The 12,371-nt window shown below is 35.1% G+C and overlaps 1 protein-coding gene across 2 annotated transcripts in view; it reads left to right on the top strand.

Annotated features, from left to right (window-relative positions):
- Positions 1-10,745, top strand: part of LOC106875192 (son of sevenless homolog 2) — a 113,703-nt gene extending 102,958 nt beyond the window's left edge. For both annotated transcript variants that reach the window (XM_014923231.2, XM_052966921.1), the window contains 4 exons: positions 1,287-1,459; positions 2,265-2,381; positions 5,266-5,500; positions 6,633-10,745. In XM_014923231.2, the coding sequence (XP_014778717.1) occupies positions 1,287-1,459; positions 2,265-2,381; positions 5,266-5,500; positions 6,633-7,078 (971 nt within the window). In that variant the 3' untranslated portion in view covers positions 7,079-10,745. The remainder of the gene's footprint in view (positions 1-1,286; positions 1,460-2,264; positions 2,382-5,265; positions 5,501-6,632) is intronic.
- Positions 10,746-12,371: the final 1,626 nt, after the last annotated feature.

Raw genomic sequence — 12,371 nt, 5'->3', positions numbered from 1 at the left:
AACCCCAGGACTTATTTTTTAAGGCCTGGTACTTATTCTATCAATCTCTTTCGCAGAACTGCTAAGTCAAAGAGATGTAAACACACCAACACCGATTGTTGAATGGTGGTGGTGGTGGCAAACAAAGACTCAAACCACACACACATACAATGGTCTTCTTTCAGTTTCCATCTACCAAATCCAGTCACAAGGCTTTGATCAGTCCAAGGCTATAGCAGAAGACACTTTCCCAGGGTGCCATGCAGTGGGACTGAACCCAGGACCATGTGGTTGAGAAGCAAGCTTCTTACCATACAGTCACACCTAATAAGATGTAATTTGAAGATTTGGCTGCTATTTCTAGCAGATCAAGGAAAATTAAAAGACGTTCCTTTGTCCAATTTTTGACTGGTCATGATTTTATCTTTGGATTGAAATTTGCCAACGGTACATCTGGTGCCCCCACCCATTTCTTTTCCTTTTTGAAGACTTATGTACTGTTCATGCAGTTTGGGTTACTTTTTCTGATAAGTTATAGACCACCTAAGCACTGAATACAATAAGTCCATTATTATTTATATACAACAAGCTTCCATGTAGTTTCTTGGTTGTCCCAGAGCCATAGTAGAAGACACTCACTTAAGGTGCCACACAGTAGGACTGAACCCTAAATCACATGGTTGCAAAGCAAAGCAAGCTTCTTAGAACATTGTTTTATTGCAAATAAATATCTGAATGTGATCGATGCCAGGACGGCCTGACTGACCTCTGTGCTGGTGGCACATAAAAAGCACCATCAAAACATGACCAATGCCAGTACCCCCTGACTGGCTCCCATTCCCGTGGCACATTAAAAGCATCATCTGAATGTGGCCAGTACCAGTACCTCCTGACTGGCTCCTATGCCGGTAGCACATAAAAAGCACTATCTGAACGTGATCAATGCCAGGCCCACCTGATTGGCCCTCATGCCAGTGGCATGTATAAAGCACCCACTACACTCTCAGAGTGGTTGACATTAGGAAGGGCATCAAGCTGTAGAAACATTGATAGATCAGATTGGAGCCTGGTGCAGCTGCTGGCTCTCCAGACCTCAGTCAAACCATCCAACCCATGCCAGCGTGGAAAACGGACGTTAAATGATGATGATGATGATGATGGCAGCGGTGGTGGCTGTATTATCAGTCCTATTAAGGAAGACAACTTCAAGATTTTGTTGATTCACTTGAGTTTATGTCAACACTGGAAAAATACCAATGTTTGCTTGATAACAGCTATGAATTTTTCTGTTATTTTCTTCTTATCAGGGATGTATCTCACGAACATTTTATTAACTGAGGAAGGTAATCCTGATTTTCTTCCTAATCGACCTGAGGGTATCATAAACTTCAGTAAAAGGAGAAGAGTGGCAGAAATTACAGGTGAAATTCAGCAGTATCAGAACCAACCTTATTGTTTCAAGGTGGAACCTTCAATTAGGGTAAGTAATTATTCATCATTACATGTTTCTGTTTTCAATTAATTTCTACTGTATTATGGATACAATGAATTATAGTATTGGATATGATACACTATCTATTTTAATGTCTTTCTTAACTAATTAATGACCAAATTAACACATGCACTTGAAACCATCTCAGATTAAAATGCTGGTGTGTATACACACAATTAACATTATATATGCTGGTGCCACGAAAAAAACACCCAGTACACTCTCGAGTGGTTGCATTAGGGGAGGGCATCCGACTGTAGAACTCTTACCAAGCAGCTAACAGGATCGCAGGACTGGCCAGTTTTGAGCTATTTGGCTCACATCAGCCGCGCACACTTGCACAGTGGAGTAATAAGCTAAGAGATTTCATTATAACAGTTTACATAGTAGATTATTGATAGATACTGAATTTCTTACATAGTTTTTATATTTGATATAACTTATTTAATTTGTTTACATTCATTAATTATAGGTTTTCTTATTAATGAACATAGTTAAAGAAGATACCTCGTTATAGTATTTCATTTTTCATCATCATCATCATCGTTTAACGTCCGCTTTCCATGCTAGCATGGGTTGGACAATTTGTATCCATGTGGAAAACGCTGGTGTTTAATTCAGATTTGTAAAACTGTTTGTTAATATCATCAACAACTTGTTTTTGTAACTTAAGTTTTTGGCATGCGGCATTAACGATAACTGTAATGTTTTGGTGTTCTAGAGTTAAACTTCATCATTAAACAAGTTTGAGTACATCATTTATGTTAATGGTTTCCATCCTTTTCTTTGTCAGGAGTTCTTTGTAAACCTTAATCCACTTGGTGACCTAAGTGAAAAGGACTTCAATGACTATTTATATAACAAGTCTTTGGATTTGGAGCCTCGTGGAGAAAAACAACCACGGAAATATGTGAGTTTTATTTCATTCTAGTACTATAATATTCAATATTGGTTAGTTTCCCAGTAAACTTATAAATAATTGCTACTCTTTTTAAAGAAACATTAATTAAATATTTTTCATATATTTCAGTGAAAATTATTAGTCATTGTAATTCTTACTAAATCAAAAATCCACATCTCAAAGACTATGTTTGTGTTTTAAATTATCTACACAAAAGCATGGTAGTTAAAGGATTGTTAAGCTGTTATTAACACAAAAGTTTTGAGCTTCAACCATGGTGAATATTTAGGTGTTGAATATTTTTCTCTATACTCGTATCTAAAATGGTCAGTTTTTGTTGCCATTGTAGATGGATGTAAATTACGATTAGAAATGTGGTCAACACCTAAATGAAAGATTACATAACACGGTTCAAAAATGAATATATTTTATAATTATTAGATATATTGAAAACAAAAGTAGATCAAAACCATATAACTAGGTTTCAGAAAACTTAGTGACAGTTATCTATTTAAACAGATTAAAGCTAGTTCAGCCATTTTGAAGAAATAGTTACATTACTCTATCTGCCTTAAACTATCTTTTTAAAGGTGTTACAAAGTGGTATCAAAAGGTTCCCAGACTAATTATGTTTAATAAAAAATAACTTATTTACCTAAGTTTTATCATCATCTCTTTTGAAATAGTCACCTTGCACAGCAAGACACCAGTCCCAGCATTCCTACCACTTTTGGAGTCTGACCTGGAGGTCATTTTCTGTAAGCAAGTCAAGGACCGTCTGCAATTTGCTCTGGATCTCAATAACGGTTTTAAAAATGGCGTCCTTTGAGTTGCATTTTTGTCTTGGGGAAGAGATGGTAGTCGGTAGGTGCTAAATCTGGCAAATTGGGCAGAAGCAGAAGCAATACTATTTTGTTTTTGTCGAGAAAACAAAAGTGAGGAGAGCTTGGTGACAGGGTGCATTGTCATTGTGAAAAATCCAGGTCTTTGCACTCTACAGATCCAGTCACTTTTGCCAAATGTCCTCCTCCCCTCAAACACTTCGAAACATTGTAGTAGAACTCTCAATTGATGATCTGGCCCTGGAGGACAAATTTTCAATGCACAGTGCCATATTTCCAGGAGTGATTGCTCATTGTTTTCCAGGGATGTTCTTCTGCTTTTGAAGCACCCATGCCACTCAAAACATTATGTATGACCCGTTGCTTTGTCACCATAATCTTGCCAAAGCATGCTCAATGTCTCAGTAGCAAACTTCCGGAGTTTAATGCAAAAATTTTATGTTAGTTCTTTGTTCCTGTCCATGACGAAATTGCAGACTGCAGCATACATGTGAGTGATCACAAAGACACAAATTTCACAACAAAATGTCACTAGGCACACTGCCCTTCATGAAGGTCACTGCGCACACTACTGTATGCTGCCATCTGTTGGCATGCAACAGAAGTAGTCCAGGAACTTTTTGAAACCACCACATATCTTCAGAAATTGATGATTTTAAGGTGTGCAAATATATCTTGTAATTAAGTGCTTATTATTCTTGTATTTGACTCAGTATGGGATATTCAGTGATGCAGACAGTGCATCTCAAACTATCTGTAAAAACGTACCAGCAGTTTTTTTGCTTTTTTTTCCAATGTGCCAGGGACTGGTAATATTTCTTAATCATTTTAATTTATACCAGAAACAATATATATAATGAATATAATAAAAGTTGACAATTTTTTTTATCATGTTTATTTAGTAAACAAATAAAGCAATATTACATAAGCATTTTATAAGTATTTTATGATGTTTCTTTCTTTTCTGGAAACTCGCCGCGTACCAGCAGTTGATGGCTCGTGGACTGTCACCTGTCCGCGGACCACCACTTTTGAGTAGCACTGATATACGAGATAGTGAGAAAAGTTCAAACATTAGTTTTCTTTATCGTTTTTGGATTTGGTTTGCAAGATTCTTTATGTGAGTTCATGTGTTGAAGCATATTCTGTTGTGTCTGGGGAGAGTCATTTTCTAAAATTATTTTTATTTAAGCATATGATTTACAATAGCTTTAGTGCATTCACAACTGCTTTTTTTTATTATTATTATTATGTTACCAAAATACAGGCCTTGGAATATTCAATTTTAACTTCGAATATACGTTGAATGACCATCTATGAATACCTAGTAAAATTACATATCCATGTGTGCCATCAAGTCCATGGACTAAAATCCAAGAATATTATTATTGTTGGTTGGGTGTCTAAAAGTTTGTTCATGTTCTTTTCTACTCTAGGCACAAGGCCCGAAATTTTGTGAGGGTGCCAGTCAATTAGATTGACCCAGTACACAACTGGTACTTAATTTATCAACTCCTACTAATGGGAATGGTATCCTCTAGATTAGAGAAAGAGCATTGATAGAAGTACATTTGTCATTAATGCACAGAAGGAAGAGTATGAAGGACAAATAAACCTTGGAGTACATTAGAGTTGGATCACAGGCAGCTTCATCAACAAATATTCTTTTCTACTCTAGGCATAAGGCCCGAAATTTTGGGGGAGGGGGCCAGTCGATTAGATCAACCCTAATATGCAACTGGTACTTAATTTATTGACCCCGATAAGATGAAAGGCAAAGTCAACCTTGGCAGAATTTGAACTCAGAACGTAAAGACAGATGAAATACCGCTAAGCATTTCGCCCGGCGTGCTAACGTTTCTGCCAGCTTGACACCTCAAGTTTGTTCATATTAAAATATAAATACATTTATACCAACCAGACTACTACTGACTGTGTGTGTGGTTTTTGTTTGTTTTGTTTTTTTTTAATTTTAGAGTTAGCCTCTATTGCTATAAAAATGTATGTGATACAGTTTAATTTAAATGTTTTTTTTTTTTTTCATTAACCAGCCAAGAAAAACTGATTTTAATTTGAAATCTCCTGGAATCAAACCGCAGTCTAACCGTCACAACACAACAACCCGCAGTCATACATTCAATTTTGTTCCATTTGGCCACCAGCGAGTCAATGAAGAAGACACTGAATTGATACAACAACATACTCCCCCAGCAACACCAAACACTCCACTCACCCCTACAACTACAGATGGAAGTTACAGCTTTGCAAATTCACTATCTGTCTCAGGTGTGCATGAAGTTTTTAATTTCTATGTGATCTTATGTTGGTTTCTTTTTTGCTTCATTTCATAATTTGTTTTGATAATTTATTGGTTAAGACTGTTCATTGTTATTCTTTTGTAACAAATATAATTGAAATGGCTAAAGCAGGCACAGATGTGGATGTATGTTTAAGTAGCTTTCTTATCAATCATGAGGTCTGCATGGCACCTTGGGCAAGTGTCTTCTGAAAGAAACCCATTTTGTGTGTGTTGGTGTATCCTTATCTTGAGATTGTGTGATGACATTGTCATACAGCAGTGTTCTTCATTTCTAAATTTCTGTGTAAACATACCTGGCATGAGAAAAATGTTACCATGCATGTGAAAGCACATTACTTAGTGGACAACATCAAGGCATGGAGAGGGGAGACTAGCATGCATGGGCGACCGCTGGTCTTTCAAAAACAAACTTGCCTTGACTTGTGCTTTGAAGGAGAACTTTCTAGGTGCAATCCTATGGTCATTCATGACCAAAGACGTTCTTTACCCTTTTCCCTGCTTAGAAACAAGTGAGGGTTTGCAACAGGAAGAGCATCCAGCAATAGAAAGTTTGTCTTAATAAACTCCCTCTGGTTCATACAACCATGGAAAAGTGGACATTAAAATGATGATGATGAGTTAAATCATAATTTTTTACTTTATGTTGTGATGTCCAATTCATATGATTGTTCATTGCCAGACCAGCTGTCTGGCTTCCGTGCCAGTGGCACGTGAAAAAAACATTCGAGCGAGGTCATTACCAGTGCCGCGGGACTGGTTCCTGTGCAGGTGGCATGTAAAAAACACGATTTTGAACGTGGCCGTTGCCAGTACCGCCTGATTGGCCCTCATGCTGGTGACACATAAAAGCACCCACTACACTCTCGGAGTGGTTGGCATTAGGAAGGGCATCCAGCTGTAGAAACTCTCCCAGATCAGATTGGAGCCTGGTGTAGCCATCTGGTTCGCTAGTCCTTAGTCAAATCGTCCAACCCATGCTAGCATGGAAAGCAGACGTTAAATGATGATGATGTTTCTTTTTCTCAGATTTTATAATAAAACTTGTAAATCTGTATTTAACCTTCTACTAATTGTTTGTCCGTTTTTTTTTTTTTGCAGGAAATCTCAACCCTGTTTTTAATATAATGTCTTTGAACTCTCCTCAAGAAGAACCTATTCCACCTATTCTGCCTCCTCCATTGCCTCCAAGAAAGCGAGGCAAAGACTCTGTGTCTTCTATCTTGGACTATGTGCCTAATATGTCAAGTTCATCAATGGCCCTTGAACCACCTTCTCTACCTCCCAGGGACAATCGTGATAGCATACCCCCACCTGTTCCACCTCGCAGGGATGTGGGCTATGGGACATTAACACTAGCACAGAGCATGCCTTTGTCTCGACCACACAGCCACCCCCACTACAACACCACCCCTCCAGAGCGGAATTCCGAGCGGAACTATACCAGTTCAAATGATTTCAATGTTAACGGTGATAACACTATTCCAGAACTGCCTCCTAAGACATACAAACATATACCCAGTTGGCAACAAATCAGCTCAAATTGATGCCAGTTCTTTTTCCCTCCATTGAGTCAAGAAAGAGCTGGATTGCTAACCAACCACCTTGGAATGATCCATTAAAACAAAACAAAAAAAAAACAACAAACAAACAAAGAAACAGAAATAATGCTACTTAAAAGAAACAGTTTTAAAATAATACACAGACAGATGAAGAGAGAACAAATCTTTATGGAAATCTGGCACAAACAATTTGCTGTTTCACAAGCATACACTTTCAACAGCCCCCCCATCGTTCAAGTCTTGCTTGCTTCTCCTGGCTGCTGTCACTGGACAAAACTACTGCTGCTGCTGCTGTAACATGAACGGCACAGCTGAAACTGTTGTCTCTGCTAATTAATACAACTGCTGACATGATAGCACGGTTGCATCTGCTGCAGTCACTCCTGTTAAATAACACTATCATCTTTTACAATAATTACTCGTACTACTTGCTGCTGCCCAGACGGCAGGAGTACCTCACAGCTGTAACAACTACTACTACTACTACTACTACTACTACTACTACTACTACTTTGTTGTTGGTTTTGTTGTTAATCATTATTATTATTATTATTATTATTATTATTATTATTATTATTATTATTATTACTACTATTACTATTATTATTATCATTACTAATTCTACTACCACTACTACTACTACTGCTACTGCTGCCACCTAGACAGCAATGGTCTCTGTTGCAGCCACTACTACTACTACTACTACTACTGCTATTATTACTATTATTACTACTGTCGCTGGTGGTATTGCATTGAAATTCTTAGACATACATTGATCTTGCACAACATTTTGATGCAAACAGATGAAAATGTAGGGAACAATTCCCAAATAATTTGGCAGTATATAAAGTAGATAAAATAATAATAATAATAATGATGATAATAATAATAATAATAATAATGATGAAAATGATAATGATAGTACGGAAATTTTGCCCTCACACACTCGCACATACACACATGTATGTATACATTGTGTGTGTGTGTGTGTGTGTATGTATATATACATGCATACACACATACACATTCATGGTTAAAATAACAACAAAAAAAACAATTAGCCCCTTCCCCCGGCCCCTCAGTCCTCCTTGTAATAGCAGTACAGAACATTTTGAATAGACATGTGAAGTGGTTTGGGACAGTAACACTTAGATAAATCTGGGTGATGGTTGCTGGATGGTGGTGTTATTTCTTGATCCTGTGTTTTTTAAAATGTTCATGACAACAAAACAGCTATTCCCAGCATCTAGCCTTTATTTATTATTATCATCATTATTGTTATTATTATTATTTCCAATTTTTTTTTTTTTTTTTCTGACTTTTACCACTGGGTTCAATGTCCCTGTGTTCAGTGTCTCTGATCCTTATATCCTACTATCTCTCTCTCTCTCTCTGATTATAATTGTTTCTAAATTTCTTACTAATATGCTAATCCTTGAATACCCTGAAGCAAAATTATTAATCCTGCACTTCCAGATGATTTGTATTTAATTAGGCCAGGACACAGTAAAATACTTAACAAATAATATTAATAAGAATTTCTATCATTTTTCAAATTCTTAAATGACACACACACACACACAATTTAACCCTTTAGCATTCACAATACTAATGGTTAATGGTATAAACAATGTTGGTCTGTTTATAAGACAATGATGACAGTAAGACAAAATACATAATTTCTTGTTTGTTAGTGATGGTAGTTACATATGGTTCGCACAAACATTTGCTGCCATGAACCTGGCAAATATGAATGATGAAGGGTTAAATTACATATAAATCCTTTTTCATGTATTAGATGCTGAGAATTATATTGAATATTCTAATTTTCATATTTCCTCAGATTAGTATATTGTCATTGGATTGTAATTTAATAATTTTGCTAGTATATTTGAAGTCTTTTTAGGTAATCCCCTATGCAAAACTTAATTCTTTGGTGTGGGGCATCTCATTTCAATCAATAAAGACCATCACTTTAAAAGCATCTTTTCATTTAATTTTGTGTAGATATCTAATTAAGGTTAATCAGAGTCATAATGTCAAGTTTTAAAAATCACTTTTCATTGAAACTAATTATTTGAAAAAGTCTAACCAAAGATAACGTTGTCCAATGAAAACTTAGCTATAAACCTTTAACTACAATTATCAGATATTGTCGTACACAAAACTGCTGTTCACGCAGTCTCATGTGTGCTATCATATCTATGTATGTACAAAAGTATGTATTTATGTTTATATATTTCTACATACATTAAAAAAGCACTAAAAAAATTAAAAATTCATTTTACAAACTAGAAAAATCATTTGCAGCTGTTAAAACTCACTAAAATATACAGACCTTATGTAGACATTATTTTGTTTTATTAGCTTATCTTTCTTTGTTTTTTCAAGATAAAAGACTTGAAAAATTCTTCATAAATACCTTTATGCACCTCTCATTTTCCCTCTTACACACACATACACACTCTCTCTCTCTATTTCTCTTTCTCTATTTCTCTTTCTCTCTCTCTCTCTCTCTCTCTCTCTCTCTCTCTGATATTGTGTTTTATTTTCTGCAGGAACTTTTCATATGACACTCATCAGTAACATTTTTATTTTAATCTAAACTTTGTATTAGTTATAATAAAAGTGAAGAGCATGTGTGTGTGTGTGCCTGTCTGTGTATATGCCTGCATTCCTCTGTGTGTGTAGCAGGGTCCAATTCCTGCATGCTGTAACAAGCTCAAAGAAACTAAACAAAAATGAAGATGTGACTGTCATATGAAAATGAAAATGAAAATTTCTGGTTCAAAAACTGTTGGTTCAAAACAAAGTGTAAAATTTATTACATACCTACACACATCTACAAAATTCAGATATGGAATATGGAGCAAGAGTGTCTTTACAATATATATATATATATATATGCTGTCTGGAACATTAAGTTAGGAATATTATTTTATGATGTACTAAAACTATTTAAAAGATGATTTCGTCTGTCCTTACATTTTTCTCTTATTTAAACAGAAACAAAAAACATCTACCAATTCACATATTTAAAAAAAAAAAATATTGCAGTGACTTATTTTTAATCCAGTTCAGCAATTGTTTGGAATTTTTTTTTTTAACCCTTTTCCTTCCCTGAAAAGACAAAAAGACATACTACCTATAATTCTTTAGAAATATTTAGGTCAGCAACATTTTAAATAATGCTAACTATAAATTCATTGTCACTGATCAGAATTGTGGAAATAGATCTCGGTTCTCAACTAGGTTTAAACTCTGAAATTTTATACTGGAGGAGTACAGCATTGGAGGAATACAGCTTCTTTTATTCGAGGAGTACAACTTCTTATAATGGAGGAACACAACCTATATTGGAGGAATATGACATCTTATATAAAATGGGCATTTCCTAAAGTCAAATTCTTTCCCCCTGTTATAAGTTGCTTTCAACTTTAAAGTGTACAAAAGTAAACAAACAAAAGAAAAAAAATCAAACAAAAATTAATAAAACAAAAGGCAGACATTGAAATGGGATGGTATCAGCTGCAGCAGCAATAATTTATAAATTGATAAATTCTGTTCTTCAAGGTGAAAAAAAAAAAGTAGCCGGATTCATTATGGTTCTTTACTTTGTATAAGAAATAAAACATGCAAAATATAACTACAATGATAGTTTGTGTGTATGTGTATGCATGTATATGCCTGTGTGTGTGCGTGTATATCTATGTAGAATTGTGTGTGAATATATGTATATATATATATATATATATATATATATATATATATATACATACACACATATATATTCATATATATATGAAGTCTATTCTTAAGCCTATAGGTTTGTTAAACCGGAGCTTATCCTGGTTTCTGATGTGTTTAAGTGACTTAGAATACAGGATTTCCAACTGAACAGGAGGGATGCCAGTTCATTGCAGGATTACTCTCACCCCAGCTGCTGTTGGCACTCATTTTCAGCTGAGTGGACAAAATCAATGTGAAGAGAAGTGCCTTGCTCAAGGTCACAACATGCCACCCAGTTCAGGAATCAAAGCCAGGCCCTAATGATTGTGAGCCCAACACAACACCCTAACCATACACACACACACACATATAGAGGTGTGTATGTATGCATATATGTGTGTGCGTGTGTATGTATGCATATATATATATATACACACACACATATGTGTGTGTGTGTGTGTAGATATATATATACACACACATACACCACTGAACATAAGATTGAGAGATCATTCAATACTTTTTTTGTAGAGTATTATATTAATTTCTACCAGAAAATGGTTGACAGTGACTTCAAAGTTTTAGTTCACTTCCCATCATCAAACAGTCAGTCTGATAATATGGCAAGCCAAAACTTCGGAGACATTATCAACTTTTCCCTTGTAAAATTTACACATACATACATCTATATATATATATGTATGTATGTATACACACACACGCACACATATATACATACATATTGCATATATATGTGTATGTGTGTATTCATTTTATTTGAAGTTAAGGCTTCATTCCATCACTTCTGTGACCCATTTCTGTTTTTCGCAGCAACAAAATTGGAAACAGGAAAACTGAGAGAAGCCTTAGTATCAAATTAATGAATAAACTCTACTATATGCTTTGAGCACATTTCTCTCCCATTTCTAAATTCAGTATAGGCATATGTATGCACATATATAATATACATATAGGCACACATATATATATATATATATATATATATATATAAATGTGTGTGTGTGTATGTATACATTATATATATATATATATATATATATATATATATATATATAAACATATACACACACATATATAATCAAATCAGATCTGTTGTTTACACTTGGAACAACATGAAGTTTTAAACAACATTTTGTTTGCTATAAACATGCCCCCCCATGCACTCTTTGGTATCAATGTAGTTACAGGTGCAGGAGTTATTTCTGTAATGTTTGTAAAGGGGGTTATATGAAAACACCACGCTTTGTTTTAAAGCTTGGTGGCTTTAACGTATGAACTATTAGTTGATGACTTAATCTTCCCTACACAGCAATAGAACATTGCTTGGCTTCTATAAATCTATTTTGACAGCTACCTCTATGTACATGTGTTTGTATGTGTGGTTCTGTGCGTGTGTCGTTTTGATATGAAAGTGTTGGCACATCTGCTTATTGAGAGTACAACAAAAAAAAATAAAACGGTACTGGATCTTTACTAACTTTACAGCCATTTACAATCATTTTCTGGTTACAAAAAAAAAAAAAAAAAA

The sequence above is a fragment of the Octopus bimaculoides genome, chromosome 4 (genome assembly GCF_001194135.2).
Source record: "Octopus bimaculoides isolate UCB-OBI-ISO-001 chromosome 4, ASM119413v2, whole genome shotgun sequence".
NCBI lineage: Eukaryota > Metazoa > Mollusca > Cephalopoda > Octopoda > Octopodidae > Octopus > Octopus bimaculoides.
The sequence above is the reverse complement of the archived record's forward strand: the minus strand, read 5'-3'. Positions and strand labels throughout refer to the sequence as shown.